This window comes from Poecilia formosa, unplaced genomic scaffold, assembly GCF_000485575.1.
Source record: "Poecilia formosa unplaced genomic scaffold, Poecilia_formosa-5.1.2 Scaffold5, whole genome shotgun sequence".
Taxonomy (NCBI): Eukaryota; Metazoa; Chordata; class Actinopteri; order Cyprinodontiformes; family Poeciliidae; genus Poecilia; species Poecilia formosa.
This window is the reverse complement of record NW_006799944.1, coordinates 3,258,002-3,279,669: the sequence shown is the minus strand read 5'-3', so window position 1 is coordinate 3,279,669 and position 21,668 is coordinate 3,258,002. Positions and strand designations below refer to the sequence as shown.

Sequence of the window (21,668 nt, the reverse complement as noted above, 5' to 3'; positions counted from 1 at the left end):
GAAAGGAAGAAAAAGGAAGTGTGCGTTCTAACTTCAAAATAAAATAACTCATGCGCAGGTGTTAATGAAATCACAAATCTAAGGTTGATTTGGCCTGCGCGTATTTATTACTTATGCTACCGTATTTTCCAACACACGCACTGGTGCTTAATTTAAAAACAAAGCAACTCCCATGACCGATGACGATTCATATTAATTTATGATTACTATTATTATCATTGTTATTGTTGTACTACTTAATTTGTCAATGAACAATTGGACATGGAAGTGCTGAAATTGTGGATTTATATTTTAAAGAAGCAATTGAAAGCGTTTAGCTTAATTTATCATTCTTATTCGACAAAGCAAGACATTCCATGTCATATTTTACGCCTCGTCGCAGTTTCTGAATGAATTTTACTCTACACGTTTAACCGGAAATAAAAGCTTTTTGTGTGGTAACTTGACACGTGAACAAATTCTGATGGATCTCCTGCAGGAAAACTAAAACTCGCGGTGCAATCAAAGTTCCTTTCCCAGGCCTGCTTCGTACTCAGGTAAGTTTCGTCTGCAGCTTCGCACCATGTTGGGTTGTTCTGAGTTTGAAAAACCAACGCTTTTATTATTATTTTTATTATTATTATTGCTTTGGAGGTTCAGCTTTCCAAGCAGAAAAGTTTTGCAGCAGCAGGCTGTTAAGACTTTTTCCCAGACTCCGGAGCTGAGAGCCTGTTGCAGCTTTTAGATCTCAGAGGAGATGAATGAAAATGTGCTAAAACGGTTGTACTAGGTGTAAATAAACGCACTTTAGCGGTTTTAATGTGAACAAAAGTGAGGTTCTTAGACGAAACAATTTGCACAATACCAACTGTAATATTCGGTTTTTATTGATTAGCTTAAAATGAACTGGTTGTGATTTATAACCCCGCAGAAACGTTTAATTTATGGTAGATTACTTTCTTCTTGTTATTTTTTTTTCTTATTTTGTTATTTTTGTGAATAAATGATAGATAATGGTACTTTATTCAACAACTAATTATTGCACGTTTTAAATTTGAGAAATGCAACTTTTTCTTTTACAGGAAAACAGAATCATCTCTCCCCATCCAAAAAATAAATAAATAAATAAAAATCTAAGTTAAAATAATTTCTATTTATTTCTTCATAGTAAGTTTTGTTTTTTTTAGTACTTGCCAGATATTAGATTACTTGAATGAACAGCTGTAGCTTGTCGTTCTTGATGAATAGAATACATGAAGCATACTAAACATACTGTAGGTTTTTAAAGAAAATGTGTGAAAATAAGCAAAAAGAAAATCAATCATGGGAAAAAGAATAACGTTTGAATTTAGTTGGACCGCCTCAAGTATTTTTGACACAAGTTGTTTGAAGCATTAACTCCAACCCCACAGCCCCTTGCCCTCATAGCCCCCAAATTTGGTATTTATCCTCTCCCGACTCTTCAGATCAGTTTTACGCCATTCAAGTATATTTTCAGCTCTGTGTCCACTGAACATTGTCGTGACAAATTATTCTACCATCCAGGGTAATTACTGCCATATCCCCTGATCTTTTACCTGACATTTAGCTTTGTATCACTAGAGATAGTGGGGATCTAGTGGTTTTCAATTTTTCATGTTTCTTGGATCTGCACCGTGCTACAGACCAGGTAGAAGTCTTCCAACACTGCATGTGATTTATTTATTGTGTGATTGAAATTCAGTTCCTGGCCTCGCTGCAGCTGCATTACTTGGTTGCTCAGCCTTACTGTAGACTGGGGCATTTTTCCTTGGGGAGGATTTATTCGGTGCATTGCCTCCCAGTCAGTTCTACTGGAGAGAAAAACCGAGTGTTTATAATATCCAGAATCTTCTGATATACACCAAAAACCTGCTTAGGATTGATACATTTTTCATTTCCTTCCTTTTATGGGAAGGCTGCACTTACTGTGGCCTTGCCTCTGGCTCAAATCTTACTTATCTATTCTGACAATGTTGATTACAGCTTACAGGTTTTCATCAGCTGATGATTTCAACATTGAATAATAAAAATTCAATCAATTCAACTGGAAAATCAGCTCAGTATCAATTGCTGGGGAAAACAAAAAACAAAAAAAAAACATCTGGTTGCCTCATAGGTTACCATAGTAATGGCAAGTAGTGGCACACAGTCATGCGCTAAACATCCTGCAGCACTAGCAGGGTTGCCCTGATCAAGCCAGCACTCGTCTAGGCCCGCCTGAAGTCTGCCGACAACCGTCTGGATGATCCAGACGAGGCGTGGGACGAGGTCATGAAGTTACATGAGACCAAAATATAACTGCTTGGTGTAAAGTCCTTTTGCCGTGTTTGAAGGAAGGAGAAAAATAAGAACAATCCCAGGAACACCGTCCCAGAAATATGCTTTTGGGTGCTTTTCTGCAACGAGGTCAGAACGACTACACTGCATTGAGCAGGGGATGAACGAGGCCTTGCATGGTGAGATTTTGGGCAACAGCTGCCTTCTGTCACTGAGAGTATTGAAGATTGGTCGTGACTGGGTCTTCCAGCATGACGGTGACCCAAAGCATACCACCAGGGGAACTAAGGAGTGGCTCTTTAAGAGGCATTTCAAGGTTCTGGAGTGGCCCAGTCAGTCTCCAGACCTGAGCCCAATAGAACATCTTTGTAGGGAACTGAAACTCTGTGTTGCCTAGCGACAGCCCTGAAACCTACAAGACCTGGAGATGATCTGAGTGAAGGAGTTTGTCAAAATCCCTTCTGCAGTGTCAAAACCAAGTCAGAAACTTTAAGAAACATTTAACCTCCGTAACTGTAAACAAAGGTGTATAAAATACATTTCATTCAGTAAAATGCTTCTTAATTACATAAATGTGATATTGTGGATTTGTTTTTGATGCTTCTCTTCCTCTCTTTGTATTCATTTTAAAGTGCATGTTAATCATTGTTTTTGATATTTCCTGTTTCTCCATAAATTACTGAAATTGTTCTAAAGCACTAAATTAAGGCAGGAAATATGTGAAGGTGATGCCTGGAAAGTGGAATGTAGCCTTAGTGTACAATGTCATGTTAGAGTCTCGTTCTTCTTAGTGGCAGGAAAGTGAAGATTTAATACTTCGGAAGAAAAAAAAGAGGAACAAAGCCTTTATTGTTTGAGGCCTGGATGTTTTTGAGTGAATTTGAGACTCATAGAGACCCCATTTTGTCCTTTGGAAAGTCAAGAAGCAAGATGTAAAGCCGTCCCTCAATACATTTTTCTCCCCCGTACCGCATGAAGGTAAAAAAATAGCTTTACTATGAAGCACATATCCCGGATTTGGCTATATCTACACAAGCACAATCCAACAACTTAGTGGAGGGAGTCTGTGCAGAGTCCACTGCTATGGTTTCTGCCTGTTCTGTGGTGTTGCTGCAAAACCTCCCCCTGCACATGTCACCTCCTGTAGTTTTCTGGGTCATTCCCTGCCGTTGCTCAGATCACCACAGAAGCTTACTTAGCCACTGCACAAAGCGTTTACTTACACTTCATCTCATTCTTGTAATGATCATGACCAAAAAGTTTGTTTCAATCATAAAAAACACTTTGTTGCTGATTGCCAGTGCAAATACGTTTTTTTTTAAGACATGCATTGTGTTCAAAGCAGCCTTCAGAGTTATTATTTTTACCACAGTCACGTTGAGTATTTGACAGTAAACTCTTGAAAATAATTTACAGCTGCCACTTTTAAATGGAAAGTGGAATTTAAATTAAAATTCTTCACCTTTTTTATTGTCCCGTCTTTCCTGTTTTCAAGCTGCATCGCAGATGTTGCCAAAACACATTCCAGAGTTTTCTGACCATAATTATCACTCTACAAAACATGTCTAAGGTTAAATTTTACACGGAAAAATGTGCATTTGCTGCGAGAATGCAGCTTGAATGCATTCTCTGCATTCAATGCATTTTTTAGTGAAAATTGCAGAGACATTTGAAATTCACTGCAGAAGACATGCAGAAATGTAAGAAAATAGGTGGAAGCAGCAAAATAAAGCAAAAGCCTGCAAAGTGCAAAGAGAAAAACTGTAGGAGAGAGGAAACTTTAAGTCAATGCAAAAATCGCACCCAGAGTATTAGAAATTCATGCAGAACACTGTTTACAAAGCTAAATTAAAGTAATAAATTAGCTAAAACGCTAAAGCTAGTTGAAATACAAATGATAGCCTCTAGGTTAGGATTAACATCTTGACCTACAGTAACATACTCCATGTCGTGTGTGAAAAAAAAAAAAAAACATGTAAAAGCTAAAATTAGCTAAAGATCTAAAACTAGGTAAAATAATCGTAGCATCTAGGCTAGCACATGCATGTTGACTTACAGTAACACAGTCCAAATTATCAGGTTGGCCAACATTAATTCATTAATTCACTACTCTTAAGAAATATTTGTTTTTAGGTCAAAAATAGCTTGAAAGCTAATGAGATAAAGGTTCTGCAAGTATTCAAGCCTTCAATAGCATTTAAGGTGGGAAGGAATTTATGAAATTCATAAAAGTTATAAGAAAAACCCCCTGAAATAAACAGAATTAGCTAAAGGATATGACTGACTACATCTTAAAGTTTGAATGCCGTTTCTAGCTGAACCTACGCGGAAGTAGTTAGCTGTAAAAAAGGATAGCTGAATTTTACATAAATTATGGGATGGTTCATTCATTTCAGCGTGACCCAAGATGATCACATTTATTTTACAAACGATTTACCAAAAGCAGACTATGGTAAAAGTTTAATGGTTGAAATAGCACAAAGTAAGCAGAAGTAATGTGGTGAAAAGTGTATGGAAAAAAAGTGGAGGCGCTCAAATGAACTAATGAGTCAAAATACATATGTCTTTTCAGAGAAGAGGACATGCTCTGAAAGTAAACCCAGAAACTAATCAGTCACTCATACGAAGTGCACAGCTATCATTCTTTGAAGTACAGAAAATGAGAAAATCTGCCCTAGATTAGGCAGTGCTGATTGGATGATGTTGTGCACTATGTGATTACCATGACAACAATCTAAAGTGCTCTCTTAGACCTTCGTTGTGATATTTTTTTCTTCTTTTTTTCTTTTTTGAAGCTTTTCAACCTCAAAAGACGTTTAAAAATAACTTCAAATTATATATAAAAAAATAAAAAAATCCACTCTGCTACAAAAAAGCGGCCTTCAAGTGGCGGAGATTTTAAATAGGCGAGTAGAGACTTGATTACTTCGTCACACAGTTATGCACAAGCTTGCCTGAACACAGAGCCTTTCAGCTCAGGGCTTAACGTCCCACTTGCTCTTGTCCAGCTTCTATTCATCCTATTCTGAAGGCTCAAACTTAAGTGGCCCGCCTGCTGTTATCTACGCCTTCTGTCATTGTGTCGTCTTCTATGCAACGTTGGTGTTTGCGGCTCAGGAGGAAGTGTCATCACTCACACAGACTTGACGTTTGATCGCTTCGATCTGCACCCTCCTCTGTCCGCGTGTCGATGTGTCAGGAAACTGGAGCGTACTTTTGGATGCATCGTGATCCTCGTGTGCGGAAAAGATGTCGAGGTTGTTCCACAAGCTTGGGGTGAATAGAGAGAGAGAGAGAGATCTTTGAAGATTCAATCTTTTTAGATTATCCAGACTTGTGGGTTTTCTACAGGATTTAGGCCTGAGGACTGAAGCGGTTAGAAGAAGGTCGATCTTACGTCTGTTAACTTGGATCATTTTTATCAGATTGACGGGAAAAAATGATGACCTTTCTTTTTCTTTGGTAGGATCTACCGTATTAAGATCTTATGTACGGATTCTGTAAAGATCCTTAAAGCGAAAAACACACCCACAGCATCACAGGTCCTCTGCTGTACTTATCAGTGGGCATGATCTCATTTTGGAGATTTGTCATATTTACACCCTTTCGAAACAGCAAAGCCTAGAATACAAGTCAAGAATTCCTTGACATTCTAAAGTAAAATAAGAAAAAAAATTACTTCAGTTAGATTTATTATTTAGATGTGCGGTGATGTTGGTAAAAAAATATTGAGAATTTTCCCCACTGAGCAAATGCACTTGCATTAAAGGTCAGATATTTCCACACTGTGCCCTTCATCTCGCACGACGACCACAAACCTGAAAAGTATAAGTAGGTGTAGAAAATGGATTGATGGATCTTTACTGTGGTTGATAATTGTAGATGGCCGTGTAAATCTACAGCTATAAATGGAAATGTGTTTACCACAAGCAGTTTTGTTCTTGTTGGGTTCAAGTGGAACTGGAAGGATTGACCAGCTGGGTTCCCCATTTAATTACTCCTCTGAATAGCAGAACATTATACACTTTGAGCGTTTTAGGCCCCCCCACAACTCCCCCACCCCCCAAAAAAAACAAAAACAAAAAAAAACATGTAACCGTTACTTTTCATACGGTTGTTGACTACAGAGAGAGAGGGATTCCACACAACGTCACATTCCAGGTTTTTCTGAAAACCTGGAATGCAGGTTTTAAACCGGCTGTGGTTTTGGGTTTCCCACCTCTAGCAAATGATGCTGGTTGCTTGTGTTTCTCACCAGCTGTGTTTCAGCTTGCTGGCATGTGCGTGGACATGGAAACCGCTCCATGCTTTCTGCTACATACCTGCCTTCTCGCTGTGACCAGGCACTCTGCTCCCTTACACCTTTCTGTATGAAGGCTAACTCTTACTTTCACATTGAAAGATGATAAAATCACTTCTCTACAAATAAAAAAAAATGGTTCCTGCTCTCATGAGAACTTAGGGATTCTGTAGCATTTTAAAAAGGAAATGGCTCAGACTGACAGTTCCCTTTTTTTTTATTTCACGTGTGTTTGTCATCTCTTTTGTCTCGTCTTTGAGGAGTAAAAGGCTGGCAGTACAATGGTTGTTGTCTGAGCTCCGATGAAAGCCTGTAAGAGAGGATGGATGGGGGTCGAGGAGAGACAGAAATGAGGCGGGGGGGGGGGGGGGACTGCAGGAAGCCCTCTTTGCTGCACACCGTCATTTTTTCTATGTCACATTTTGTCAAGCCTTTTGTTTTCCATTTGTTTACCCTCATGAAAGCCCTCAAGGGGATCAGCGGCTGCTTTGCTGCTTCAGCAGGTGTAAAGTGGAAACTAAACGGCTTTCGCTCGCATAAATTGCTGCTTCGGCGAAGATTAGAAATCCTCTGAGGTTCGAGTGCGGCTTCACTTTACCCAAGAATAGGAAGGGAAGCGGCGTAGCGTCAGCCTGGTGAGAAAAGAGAGGGGAGGGAGGGATGTGAGATGCCGCTTGGTACCCCCCCTCGAACCCCTAACCTTCTCCCACTCCTGATCGGGTGCTGGGGGGAGAAAGTAGGTGAGAGGTTGAGGGGTATTCAAGAACGGGCGTCAGAGTGGGAAGTGGAGGGATTTATTCAGTGACATGAGTTTGTTTTTCTGGTGAAACTAGATGAAATCATTTTGCCAGAGAGGGTGACATTAGCTCCCTGTTGTGTGTGAACGCTGTTATGGAGTTTGTTTGTGTTCAATCCATCAAACGCTCAGCTTTGCTATGAGCAGTGGAGTCTGGCCATGAATCATTAGGGCCGGACCTTGTTGATCCTCCTCCTCCGTCAGCTCCTCGCTACTGTACTCACCCAGATTTTTTATTTATTTATTTTTTTTTGTTTTGTTTTGTTTCTGCTCTCTTTCGGGTGAAACCGTGGCAGAGCATGACTGAGAGTAACCTCAGCGCCTGTTTCTGTTGAGCCAATCGTTTCTACTTCCTGATGTCTCTCCACCAGCCCTCCCTGTTTGTGCCCAAGCCTTTTCTTCTCCTCCTCGTCTCTTTCTCTCTCTCTCTCCCTCTCTCTCTCTCTGAGTAGTGCCAAGCCTTTGGGCCGCTGACCACACATTCAGCCAGATTCCACGCTTTTGCATTTTCGCTGACTTTTATTTGAGGCAGGTGGGCAGATTTTACCGCTCAGATACCCGATAAAATCTGTATTAATCAGAAGAACTCTGCTTGCTCTCCCTCTGTGGACGGTTTGGGCCAAAACTGACTGATATTCTGGACTGTTCACAATTTTATCTGCATTGACAAAAAAAAACCCACGCCGGTCCTATCTAAGAAGTAACCCCAGAGCATGACACCGCCACCCTCATGCTTGGTGGTCTCATGGTGATGTGCAGTGGGTGGCGGTGAAAGTTGCTGCCAAAACTTTAGAAAGGATTTTATTTCTTCAGTTCACAGCACTTTCTCCCACAAGGTTTAGGAAGACTTTAACAACGTCTGGGAATTTTGTTAGAGAGTTCATCTGTTCAAACTATTATATGGAAGAATAGACATGATGGGAATGTCCAACGATGGGAATCTCCTCAGTCAGGAAGGAGAGAGATTCTTTGTCCCAGAGGCTAGCGGGTTTTGGACAGAAACGGTCAAATCCACCCTAGAACAAAAGCCAAAGATGTTGGCTGAAGCTGGTAGGACAGTGAAACATGTCCTGCACCGACATGGGCTGAAAGGCCACTCAGCAAGGAGGAAGCCATTATTCCAGCAGAAACATCAAAAGCCCAATTGTAGTTTTGGTTGCATTTGGAGGAAAAACAGGTGTGCTTGTAAGCCTGGGAAGAACATCCCAACTGTGAAACACGGAGGTGGCAGCATCATGTGCAGGGCTTTTTTTGGGGCGGCCAATTTCAGCTGCACTGTATAAAATTGTTGAAATCTTTCATAAAGTGTTTGGTGTTTCTTATTAAAATGTAAGATTTTGCAAAAAAGAAAATACAAACCACAAGACAATTTTCAACCATTTTCTAACATTTCTTGTGCCATACCTGCAAGCAAACTGGACAATGATGTAAAGATTTAAAAAAAAAGGAGAGAGAGAGAACTGCAGCGCAGCAGAATAAATTACATCTCCGTGTTTGTTTTTGTGTGCAGACTTAAACATTTGCTTCTGCACCGTGTCATTTTCATGCATTTCTCCAGGCATTTCTTGCAGCCATGCAGCTCCAGGAGTGGTTGCGTTCGCTTTGCTCCCACGCAGGACTCAAAGGCTCCGAAGCGGAGGAGCTGTGGAGTCTCCTGCCGTCCCTGTCGACCTCCTCTCTGCTGGGGCTGGGGGCCCTGGCGTCCTTCACCGTGTACTGGCTGCTGACCCGGCCCCGGCCCGTTCGTCCTCCCTGTGATCTGCAAGCCCAGTCCGTAGCTGTCGACGTGAGTGGCCCCCGCCGCTGACATTTAAGCCTTTGGCTGCGCGCTAATGTCATCGACGTGGCAGAGCGTTCGGTCGCCGGTAAATGTTTGATCTGTCCGCAGGGAGACCCCAGCTGCAGGAGATCTGCTCTCCTTAAAGATGACAATCTGCTGGAGTTTTACTACGATGACATCAGGACGGTGTATGAGATGTTCCAGAGAGGTCTGAGGATATCAGGTGATGGATGAAGCAGGGCTCTCTTCCCACCATGCCTCGCTAAATGTCATTTTACTATGATTTTTGTGTGAGAAGTGGCACAAAGAGTAGTGTATAAGTGTGTAAGGAAAGTCATACACGACTTGCTTTTTGTTTTATTTTTTTTAAACCATCTCATGTCTGAAACGTTTGATATTTCCATTCAGGCCCAGAAATTGATACATTGTGTCGCCACCTTTTGATGTGCTTAGCGCGTCTCTTTTAAGGCATGTCTTCTCCAGGTACCCACATCTACACTTAAAAATTTTAGTTTAAGCTCGTCAAATTGCCGTCTATACCAAGTATTTTTTTTTTGTCTAAAATTGCCCTGTTTGTCCACCATATAATTCTTACTTTTGTCTCTGCATTTTTTTTTTCTTCTGCTAGATCCATATTCTCGTAAATCCAAACTCCCTGCCTTCTGAAGGCTCATGTAGATTTTATTTACGTGCATCAGATTAAAGGGGATTGAATAACAATGCAGCTGTCAGCTCCTTTTTACTTCAGAGTTATGCTCTACTTTGTCTTGCTCTGTCACATAAAATCCCAGTTAAATACGGGTTTGTGTTGTGACATAATGTAAAACGGTCCAACTGGTGTAAATAACAAAAACAATCAAAGTGCAAAAGCAAATTGTAAAAGTGCGTAAAAAGTTTGTTTCTTGCCTCTGGTGGAAGAAATAAACTGTCCTGCTTTAAAAGTCAGACCTGCCGCGTTCAGACGCAGCGACTGCGACTGTTGTATAAATGGTAACTGTTTGTGGCCTGCAGGAGATGGTCCATGTCTCGGCTACAGGAAGCCAGGCCAGCCCTACGAGTGGATCTCCTACTCCGAGGTTTGACGCGACTAAAGTTTGATCTCTCCGTCCGTCACGGCACCATTCCTGTGTAAAGCCTCAGTCTTTACTGTGTGTTGACTGGAGCTCTCCAACCCTCCAGGTGGCTCAGCAGGCTCAGTGGATGGGGAGTGGGATGATTGCCAAAGGTTGCCAGCAGTTTGTTGGGGTTTACTCTCCAAACAGGCCAGAGGTGGGAATTCATGTTTTCAGCCTAGACTCCAGGAAACCTAAATCGTCTCCATTGACAGCTTGACGAAACCTACTGTGTGTGCGTGCGTGCGTGCGTGCGTGCGTGCGTGCGTGCGTGCGTGTTTGGCTCGCCTCTCTGCTCACGAGCAGCTGCACACACACAATGGTCTCAGAAGGAAATTATTTTAACAAACCAGTAAAAATCTCAGAGAAGCAGATATTGCTCCTCTGCATATCAGGTGAAACTATTTGCAAACAGAAAATGTTTAAAACTATTTTCCCCAACAGCAGGTTCACCTAGAGGACAGACAGCACTCAGATAAATAACCTAAAACCTTCATTCAAGGCCCTACAGGCCTCTGCTGGCATCTTAAATTAAAAAAAGTGATGAATTATGTAAAAAGGAGGCCTAAAATGCCTTACATTTGTTAAGTAGCATGTGGACGCTTTGCTAGATTTTACTCCATATCTGATTAAATTAAACCCTTTATTTCATCACAAACACCTCATGGACTCACTGCAAAAACACAAAATATTACCAGGTATATATTTTTTTTGTCTAGTTTCTACTGCAAACATCTTTTGACATTTTGGGATAAGACAAAACTAACTTACAAGTAGCTTTTCAGGAAGAAATATGAGCTTGTTATATGTCAATAATTCATTGATGTTGATGGAAAAAGTTCTAGTTCTACTGGTAGATTATTTCACCCATAACTAGAAACCAGAAGAAAAATACTTGGTTCGATTTTGCGGGGTTTTTTTTTTCCTCCAATGATTTAAGCTTGTTTATTTTTCAGACACACATCACCTTACATTAATCATACTGTGAAGCGTTTTACTGCTGGATTAGTGCAGAAAGGGTAGGCTCAGCATCGACTCTTGAGTCTTCAGTATCATAAAAATGTTTTGTCCTTTAATTGCGTCCATTAGGAGGGCAGGCTGTTTACGTCCTTGGCGCCGTTGAAATCATTTACAAACCAGCTCATTTTTTAATTCTAAAGTTATTTATGCAGGAGCGGTGAGAGGATGAGGTGTTAAAATTAAGCAGCTTTATTTGACTTCCCCAGAGAGTCGTTATTATGGGTTTCTACGGCTGAAAACAGAAACTGTTGCTTTAAATCAGACGTTGTTTGATCTTATTTGTTGCAAATGTACATATATAACACATTACTGTGGCGAGAGACACAAGCATGTCATCAGATTAACTTTTACTTAATGACTGAGAAATTAATACTAATGAACTGATGGATTTTTTTTTATTTTTTTTACATTTTAAAGATTGATGTTGCATTTTACCTGCTTTTGTGTAAAATAATAATGACTGTTGTTCGCTTTGGCTATATGCCACGGAAATGTCAAATTGATATAACTGAAAGAAGATGGGATTATTTATTGCATTACTCCACACAGGCACTTTCTTCTTATACCTAATAAACGTGTCTTTAGTTTGTGTAAATATTCTTAATTTAAATGTGTGGCGTGTAATCATCTACCTAAATGCTCAACAGTGTGTGTGTGTCTTACCACGCTGCTTTGTCTCCCTCTGCTGGCGGCAGTGGATCATCTCAGAGATGGCCTGCTACACCTACTCCATGGCTCTGGTTCCGCTGTACGACACGCTGGGGACGGAGGCCATGGTCCACATCCTCAACCTTGGTGAGAAAACCAAGATCTTCCTGCCTGGTTCACGTCTCAAACTCTGAGTCTTCATTTAAAAAAAAACAAAACAAAAGAAGAACCTCAGCAGAACAAACAAGTCGGAGTCAATAGAGAAAATGTAGAGAGATCATCACGAACAAAGTGTTTGTTAAACTTTCTTCTAAAGTTTTTTTTATGACAAAAACAATCTGAGATTTAATTTTATTGTATTTTTTGTATGTTTAAATAAGCTGTTCTTTGGTGGGACTTTGGTGTTGTGGTTGTTTAAAACCACTAAGATCTTCCTGCTAAACTCTGTTCTTTTAAAAATGGGACATCATTTCAAACATTTAAAATGTTTCTACATTGAACCTTTAAAATAAGTATCAGAAAAGAAGAAACTAGAGGAGATACAGCATGGAGTCAACTGAGGTAAATATCAAGCACTTTTCAAGTGCAGCTGCAGTCAGGCCTTTGTGACCTTGGATCTTTTTCAAATGACTAAAAATATGAAAAGTGTGTTGTGCGTTTCTATTCAGCCGCCTTTATACCGACAGTCGCTATTGTCAGTCTGAAGAAGCCCAGCTTTTCTGTGAAGGCCTCGTTGAGAACATAAGTAAACAAACAGCATCACAAAAGACCAAAGAATACAGCAGACAAGTCAGAGATAGAAGTTGTGGAGAAGTTTAAGCCAGAGTTATGTTAAAAAATAATATTTTAAGCTTTGAAGTGGTGAAGATGGACAGATGTAAACGCAGGAAAACCCTGGAAGGAAACTGTTTCAAAGTAGGAAAAGACTTCAGACTGAGGGGGAGTTTAACCTTCAAGCAGGAAGAGTAACCATAAAGATTCAACAGAGCCACATTGGAACGTTTAAATCAAAATGCATTCCTTAGAATGGCTCAGTCAAAGTAAAGGACATGCATCCAACTGAAAATGTGTGACCAAGACTCGAACGTTGACGATCAGATCAATTATATTCATGGCCGTGTTTCTCCATTACACCCGACTGAGCTTGAGATGCTTTGCAACAAACGAGGGCAAAAAACTTTAGTCTCCAAATGTGAAAAATGTTAGAGGGAAAGCCGGTTCCACTCAGGGCTCTGAATGCACATGCACGCCTCTTCAGATTGTTACTTGTTAAAACAAAACAAAAGAAAAAAAAATGCTTTTCCTTCCGCTTTGTGTTGGTTTGAATATAAATAACATGTATTGTCCCTCAGTGAGTAATTATTACCACATTCAATCCCAATAAAATACCTGCAGCTTTGTGGTTTTTAGCTGTTCAGAATGTCCAAAAGTTACATTGATGCAAACCTTTGTTTGTGTGTGTGTGTGTGTGTTTGTTTAGCTGAGATGTCCCTGGTTGTCTGTGACCGAGAGGAGAGGGCAGCGTTGTTGCTGGAGTGCAAAGAGAAAGGCACGACTCCCAAAGTCTCCTGTCTGGTTCTGTTCAACGACTTCAGCCAAGCCTTTGGAGAGCGGGCGAAGAAGTGCGAGGTGGACGTCCTGAACCGGGAGCAGCTCATGGTGAGTGGGTGCCAGCGTTCAGCGGAGACTCTTTTTTTTCAAACACACGTGCTTTCCAGTCGCTCCCATCGGTGACCGTGTGTAAACTGTGCACTTTTGTAGGAGCTGGGAAAGCAGAACCTCAAAGATCCTGTGGTGAGTTTGTCGTCTCTCAGCCGCGACGTCACCGCACCGAACTGATTCATGACCTCCTAAGTGCCCGCCCGACGACTCTGTCGTTGCCCCTGTCCAGCAAGATGTCATTAACACTCACTTATGACCCAGACCGAGGGCTTCCTCCTCTCTAAACCTGAGTCACGTTCTCATATTTTTCGCTGTCTGCCGCAGCTGCCCCAGCCTCAGGATCTGGCCGTGGTTTGCTTCACCAGTGGAACCACAGGTACGCCTGATCTCAGAGGTCTCTGTGTAATTACACCTCTCTAACATCATTAGAGGAACGGCCCTCGGTGCCCACATGCAGGCCTTCTTTGCGGTGCCGCTGTAGGTTCCTTTTTTGCTGTGCAGGGCACGGCAATAATTTCTTGTTTATTTATCCAGGGAAGCCCAAGGGAGCCATGATCACCCACGGGAACATCGCCTCCAATACTTCCTCTGTCATTAAGATCCTGGAGGTCTGTCTACATTTCCACCTCCTTGTGTAATTGAGAACAGCCTTGCAGCTAGGGTCGCACTCCCATCTGCTTGTATCTCAAACCTGTTCCCTCTCCCTTCCCTGCTGTGTCTAATGGTATGATTAATTGGATGTTTGATTGCCCCGTGTCGCTGTGAGATACTTTAACTAATTGCCCCTGTCTAAAGATTGTGCTGTCTAGCTGCTGCTAAAGAGACGCGTTTGATTGCCTGCGGGGCTGCGCCCGTAATCCCGCTGCCTGAACGTAATCTCTCCCCCGAGCTTTGCTCATCTCTCTTCCTGTCGCCTCTCAGGGTTCGTTTGTGATCCGGCAAGAGGATGTGTCGATCTCCTACCTGCCTCTTGCCCACATGTTCGAGAGGATGATCCAGGTAGTTTATCGTCTTAGCTTTTTGTTTTTTTTTTTTTCTCTCTCTCTGTCTGCTCCAAATAAAATCCTTCTCCGTCGCAGCTCACAATGTACTGCTACGGAGCCCGAGTGGGGTTCTTCCAGGGTGACGTTTCTCTTCTCATGGACGACATTAAGACTCTCAAACCGACCCTCTTCCCCGTTGTGCCCCGCATTCTTAATCGCATCTACGACAAGGTCAGTGAAGCGCTCGGCTAAGCCGTGAGAAGGCTCCAGAGAAAGGCGGTTCTCACCTCTTCCATTTTCCTCTGGTTTCCTCTAAGATCCTGGGTTCGTTGACCTCTCCGTTTCAGCGGGCTCTGCTCCACTACGCTGTCAGGAGAAAGCAGGCCGAGCTCTGCAGAGGGATTGTGCGCAACGACAGTCTGTGGGATAAACTGGTGTTCAAGAAAATTCAGGTCAGAGTCTGAGAAACACACAAGTGCCTCGTCTCCCAAGTCGGTTTCCTGGTGTTGCTTTTATATCAGGGTTTTCACGTTTTTCTTTTTTATAAAACAGTATAGTGCTCTGAAGGGTGTTCTGCTGGTAGGTTTTAGGTGAAAGTCTGTCATATTAAGAATAGAAACAAAAAATTACTTCTTTTTTTTACCTTCATTTACTTAAAACTAATGATGTCACATTTTATACTGAGATTCCACAGTGGCATCTGTAAATTTTGTCTCAGCATTTCTTCCACATTTGTTTCTGTGGCTTTAATTCAGTTCAGTTAAAAGTACTTGGGGAAATTAAATGTCCTAAGTAACGTTATCTGGGGTTTCTCAAAGAGGTTTTGAAGATGCTGGTGGCAGGAAGGAACTCCTGTAACAGTCTGTATTACGACGGTTATGAAGAAGCCTCTGACCGAAGACACTTTGTTGTTGTCTCATAAAGAAGATGTCCACGATTGTCTGAATTTTATGAAGAATCCTTCTTGGTTTCATAGTAGCAACATAATAGTTTTAACATATTGTATTCATAAAATGGAAATTATTTAGTCTGCCCTTATTTATGAGTTTATTCAAAAGTTAAGGTACACCGAATTATATTTACATAATATGGTACTATTGGTTTACTTGGATGTTTCTTCCCATCAGGCTGCCCCATATCATGACACTGCCACCACCGTACTTCATTATTTAACAATACCGGTCCTTTATTGCGTCTTCAATTTGAGTCAAGCGATATAACTGATAAGGCCATACTTCTAATACTTTTATTTAAAAACTAGAAATATTTCAGAGTCTATTTTATGGATAAAAACATTTTTTCTGTTCTGTTTTATCGTGACTGTTTTATTCATCTGTGCATCGCTTGAATTTAAATGGCATGGCGTTAGTGCGTACATTACCTGTGAATAATCAGCCTCGCAAATTGCACCAAATTCGAATCCAAGCTTCTCTAGAGAAGCACAATTGTTCCAGCAGCTGATGCCAAAAATCACCAGCAGCATATTGGACCTGTGGGAGTGCATTGAAGAGGCATTCACACATGCGACGTAGAACCGAAGGAGTTTGGCTTGCTGTATCAATTCAGATGGGAGACTGTGACCAAGGGCGACAAAAGTTCAGACAGAAATGAGCTCAGATCCATAGCATGGCTGTCTTTTGACCATTTTTTTTCTTTTAATATTAAAAAGCTGATTTTGTTTTACTCTGTATTTCAGGCCAGTTTAGGAGGTAATCTCCGGTTTGCCTTGACTGCCTCAGCACCCATCTCCTGCACGGTGTTGTCCTTCCTCAGAGCCACTATGGGCTGCATTATATGTGAGGGTTACGGACAGACAGAGTGCACTGGAGGCTGCACTTTCTCTTTGATAGGAGACTCCAGCACAGGTTTGGATGTTGCTCTTTTAAAATGCCCGCATGTCCTCATCAGATACGTAAATGTCCTTTTTCTTTTGTTTTGTCTTCAGGTCATGTTGGAGCTCCTTTGCCATGCGCTATGGTGAAGGTGGTGGACATCCCTGATATGAACTACTTTGCTAAAAACGGAGAAGGAGAGGTGAGCTTTATGATGCGTCGCATGTTCTCCTCTAGCCTGGATCCTGGAGATAGTTTTCTGTCCTTTTGTCTCGGTAGATCTGCATCCGCGGCCCCAGTGTGTTCAAGGGTTATCTGAAGGACCCGGAGAGGACAGCAGAGGCCTTGGACAGTGACGGCTGGCTCCACACTGGGGATGTGGGCCAGTGGCTTCCAGTAAGATTGGGACATAGTCAAGACTATAATGGAGGCCATCAAGAGAGAACTGTTCACGTTTTGTCTCTATGAAATGTAGTTTATGTCATTCTAATTCTTCAGAATTCTGCTTTACTCTCTGTTGGTCAACGTGTAAGCTGAAAATACGTGAATAGGTTTAGCGGTTACTAATGCTTACGTGCAAACTGTCTTTTGTCTAAATGAGAAAATATTCGTGTCACTCCATGTCTTGTGTCAGAACGGCACGCTGCGCATCATCGACAGAAAGAAGCACATCTTCAAGCTGTGCCAGGGAGAGTACGTCGCTCCAGAGAAGATAGAGAACGTCTACATGCGTTCTGTTCCCGTCCTCCAGGTGTTTGTGCATGGAGACAGTTTGCAGGTGAGCCACTCAATAAGGTCGTTTTCAGTCAATCCGCAGGCAAAACGCTACCAAGAGAGAGTGTGAGATGTTTTGACTTTCTGTTGTGCTTCATGTCGGCAGTCCTATGTCGTAGGTATAGTTGTCCCTGACAAAGAGGTGTTTGTTGAATGGGCTAAGGAGCGGGCCTTTGTGGGGTCCTACCAGGAACTGTGTCAAAACCCAGTAAGTCCTACTTCAAATGTTCTTCATCTAACAGCTTGAAAGAGTAAAAAAAAAAAAGCTGAGCAAACTTTTTCTCTGACAGGATGTAAAGAACGCAGTATTAGAAGACATGAGGGCTGTGGGGAAGGAAGCAGGGCTCAAGTCCTTTGAACAGGTGACTTGTTTGTGACATCAAAACTGATCTCAGATCAAATTTAACAGCAGCCAAGAACACTACGGTGATTTTTCTCTTTGTGTTTTCTCAGGTGAAGGATCTTTATTTACATCCGGAGATGTTTAGCATCGCCAACGGCCTTCTCACGCCCACCCTAAAGAGCAGGCGCGCCGACATCCGCAGGGTGTTTCAACAACAGCTAGCGAACATGTACAAGACTCCGATTTAACTCCAAAACACCCGAGTGTCTACAAAGGGAAATGCTGTCCATGGTACCTGAAGATGATTAGTGGTGATATTTTGTTTTTCAAACACTTTTAACTCCACTTGATATTTGATTGAATTTCACTCGGATGTTTTGTGGCAACTCTATTTCTAGTCAGTGCGTCCAAGCATTCACGATCTCACCGTTGACTCTAATGCCTTCCTATTATTCACTGGTAATAGGAGCTGCTTTCTATTATTTGCAGAAAGCAGAATAACAAATATGATTAGGAAGTCACCTTCAGAGGCAGAGATTCACATTTTCATCATGCTGCACTTCTTTCTAGGAGATTTAAGGGTCTGTGTGTACGAGGGACATTTTGCTCATGAAAGTTAGATTGCTTGTAGATTTGTGTTGTACAGATGTTGGGGACTTGTATAAGCACACTTTGTAAAAGTATTTAAACCCCTTGAACTTTTCATATGTCTCGTCATGTTACAGCCATGAATTGCTATGTATTTCACTGGGATCTTAGTAAAGTGACAAAATGCAGGAGGCCTACAAAATGTCCATGTAAAATTCCTGCTTTTTCACAGTCGGTATTCGATTTATTTGAATAGTACCAAATAGTTGAGTTTTATGTTTTCACCCTAAATATCATGAAGCAACACTTTTGGCATTGTGTTAAAGAGCTACTTTTGCCAGCTAGACAAACTTTGATCAGTCAAAATCGATAATAATTATAAAATGTGAACTGGATTATGTCAGATTTAATGGACATAACTTTATTTTAGTCCCTCGTTTCAGTTCTTTGGCATCTTAACCAAACCCACATCTTAACAACTTTGGGTTCATTTTAAAACTCTGAAGTAAAAGTAGATCTAGAAGCTTAATGAAGAGCTGAAATATTTTTTTTATTGAATGAGTACCGTACATTTATCTGTAACACATGAGCTTTTATGGTTTCTTTTAGCAATAACTTTAATTATGCCATCCTTGCATTGCACTGGATTTTATTATTTTGTCATACATTAAATATATATATATGAACACCGTGCAGTTTTATGTTTTAAATAATAGCAAAAACTAAACCTAATTTACTTCTTCTCAAATATGGGCTTCCATGTTGGTCTATCAAAAAGCCCAATAAAATGCGTTTATTTATGGTTGTAATGGTGAGAGGTTTTAGGGGTGTGAATGCTTTGAGGGTTTTCTCAGCTCAGTGGTAAGACCTGTACAGAGGATATCTTAATTTAAGCTCATCAGAATAAAAGATCATTTCAATCTGCAGTGATAAATAAAATGTGAACTGATAAACCTGTACAGTTTTCTCGAGACTCTTCATGTTCAGACTGAGATACAAATGAGAAAGCAGCTGGTTCCTCTTTTCAAACTTCATTAGACAGAGTAACACAATAAAGACAAAGAATCCCATTAGTTCTGTAAAAAAAAAAAAAAAAAAAAACAACTCTTAAAAAATAATTTAACTGATTAAGAAAAGCACCTTCATTTTTAAAGTTATTTCTGTGCCACATAAACAACTTAGGTTGCAGAGGTCAACTCAAAACAACATAAAAATGAAACAAATCAACTTGTTACCATACAAAGGAAAGAAAGACAGAAAAACAAAGTCACAGCTGAGAAACCAATGTGTACATAACCGTATAGTTTAGCTTTCATACCGAGGCTCATCTCAATAGAGAGTGAAAACAAAGCAGTGCGACTCCTTCCAAAATTAAAGGAGGCCAGAAACAAAAACTGGCTTCCAACCCTGGTGTTGAGGGTGAAGAGAAGGGACTTTCTAGCATGCCAACAATGTGTGAGGCTCTTCGCTAACACATACTCTCACCAACAATAGAACAAAGGATGGGTGCTGTGAACAAAAGGAAAGCCGGTTGCTGTGAGCAGCAATTCCCACTAGAGGGAGTACAAGCATTTTTCTTGGTGGAGACGGTTCCTCTCTCCCGTCTGAGAGGATAACCTTTCAGCAGGGCAGCGGAGACGCCTTATGCAGAGGTGAGACGTTAGAAGCCCTCACACACGATGGCACAGAAGTCACTTAAATATCACAAGAAGATAAAGAGGAACAGTTTTTTTTTATTTTTTTTTACAATAAACAAGATGTTTGTGTTTAAGTCCTGTTTAGTAAAAAATTTAGACTTTTAGTAACACGAGTGATCAATAAAACGTTTCTTTAAAGGTAACATTAGAAAACAAACTCTCTAAAATAACGTAGTAAAACCTTATAATCTGCTTTAACACATCCTGATTCCATTACTACAGAAAACAAGAATATAACATATTGGCTTATAAAGACGCACTTGGCTGATGGCTTATTTAACGTGGCGTTCAGCTGCTCCGCATTACAACGTCTTTGCAAAGAAGGAGAGGAAACAAAAACAAAAAACATCAGAATGTAGTGCAAAACAAGAGGGGCCCCAATGAAAGAAACCACCAATAATTTTCAGGCCACTGCTGTCCGTCTGAACTCCTGAGGTTTGGAGGGGATGAAATCCATTCAGGGAGTGATGAAAAGAGCACATCCCGATCTCCGGCATCCCCCCCCCTCAGTCGTCGGCGACGATGGACAGAGAGCGCAGCTCGTTGAGCTTGGCCTCGGTCTCCTTCTGCCTCTGCTCATCAGTCAGCCCGGCTTCGTCGATCTGCTCCGTTAACTGGCTGAAGATGTTGTACATTTCAGTGAAGTAGACCACCTGACGGGCAGAAAACACACAAGAAAAGATTGTGTCATGGCAGGGGAGAAGAAAAAAAAAAACAAAAAAACAAAAAAAAAACATAATCCCCATCTTTCCTCTGAAACAAATGTATTCAGGGGTCAATCCGCAGACCTTTGTTCACCGTTAATCTCACAGTCTGATCATGCTTTGACTCGCACGTCGGAAGCTGCCGGTCTCATACGTCTTCTCCTAATGAGGAGTGATTTGAAGAAGAGGGAGCCCGCAGAAATCAAACAACTCTCACAAAGCCCTCAAAAAGCCAGCACTTGAGTGGATAGTGACCCTGCTTTTCTCTCCCAATCTGAACAAGAGATGGAGTGTTCACTGAAAGCTTTCTTGACACTTCCCACCCCTGCTTCTTCCCCTTAGTGCATGAGTCAGGCTCCCTGGAGAGTTGCTTTGATGATTAATAGACTTTAATCACATTACAGGACTCCAAGAAGAGTAGGCAGAGAATAAAAGTACTGGGAAATGAAACCCCCTTGAAACCTACAAGCATATCTCAATATTTATTCAAACAGCAACGCAAACAATGCCACGCTCTTGAGGGGACGCGCGAGGCGTCTGTGGAACAGCATAGATTTTTCCGCTGCAGAATAAAACAACCCGACCGACCAAGATAACGAGACGGGGGGGAGCGGAGGGAGATTTACTTACTAAATCGAATTATTTGTTGACTCAGAAGTTTGTCAGAAGTATAATAAGGATTTCAAGCCAGAAGCAATAATGTCAGGTCTCTCCAACCACTTTGCACAAGCTCTTTTAAGTGCTCAGTCTGAAAGACATTGCCTGTTTACACCAATATGTGCCACCTAAACCACATGAGTGGGCTCTAAGTATTGGGTTACTGCTGTTTGTAGGGGTAAAACGGATACACTTTTTTCCCCCAAAAGTGACTTGTTGAAAGGGCCATCGGAAATGTCCAGAAGAACGGTGATGATAATGTACACCAGATCACTGTGCCCTCTGTATCCAAAGCCACTATTTCACTGCTGGGAGTAAGCACGGCCACACACACCTGCAGCTACTTATGACACAAAGAGGAAAGCACAAAATTAACCAAAAATGCAACAGAGATGGGGGGAGTTGTATAGTTTATAGTGAATGAGAAAAATTTAAAATAGTGGGTCAGAAATTTGTCATCCTGCCATAAAAAGGAACCCAAAAGTCAGAAATATG

At 41.4% G+C, this 21,668-nt stretch overlaps 2 protein-coding genes across 3 annotated transcripts in view; one reads left to right on the top strand and one right to left on the bottom strand.

Annotated features, from left to right (window-relative positions):
* Positions 1–376: 376 nt before the first annotated feature.
* On the top strand, positions 377–19,855 carry acsl2 (acyl-CoA synthetase long chain family member 2). Of its 2 annotated transcripts, none has more exons than XM_016677282.1 (20): positions 377–536; positions 8,932–9,159; positions 9,262–9,376; positions 10,165–10,229; positions 10,333–10,422; positions 11,981–12,080; positions 13,414–13,592; positions 13,695–13,727; positions 13,920–13,971; positions 14,130–14,203; positions 14,517–14,594; positions 14,675–14,809; positions 14,896–15,030; positions 16,275–16,443; positions 16,524–16,612; positions 16,690–16,806; positions 17,045–17,188; positions 17,291–17,392; positions 17,475–17,546; positions 17,638–19,855. In XM_016677282.1, the coding sequence occupies exons 2-20, from the start codon at positions 8,947–8,949 to the stop codon at positions 17,773–17,775; spliced, it is 2,100 nt and encodes a 699-aa protein (XP_016532768.1). In that variant the 5' UTR covers positions 377–536; positions 8,932–8,946; the 3' UTR covers positions 17,776–19,855. The 2 variants fall into 2 exon arrangements, with proteins under 2 accessions (XP_016532768.1, XP_007563457.1); XM_007563395.2 differs by having other exon boundaries at positions 378–536; positions 8,945–9,159.
* Positions 19,087–21,668, bottom strand: part of LOC103145813 (bridging integrator 3) — a 33,958-nt gene continuing 31,376 nt past the window's right edge. Inside the window, exon 9 of the mRNA XM_007563416.2 lies at positions 19,087–20,465. Within this exon, the coding sequence (XP_007563478.1) occupies positions 20,319–20,465 (147 nt within the window). The 3' untranslated portion in view covers positions 19,087–20,318. The remainder of the gene's footprint in view (positions 20,466–21,668) is intronic.

Excerpts from the sequence above, each read along its gene's own strand:
- acsl2 (XM_016677282.1), top strand. The coding sequence starts at position 8,947 with ATGCAGCTCCAGGAGTGGTTGCGTTCGCTTTGCTCCCACGCAGGACTC. Across the intron at positions 9,160-9,261 it reads CCCAGTCCGTAGCTGTCGAC|GGAGACCCCAGCTGCAGGAG; the intron begins GTGAGTGGCCCC and ends ATCTGTCCGCAG. Across the intron at positions 17,189-17,290 it reads TGCATGGAGACAGTTTGCAG|TCCTATGTCGTAGGTATAGT; the intron begins GTGAGCCACTCA and ends TCATGTCGGCAG.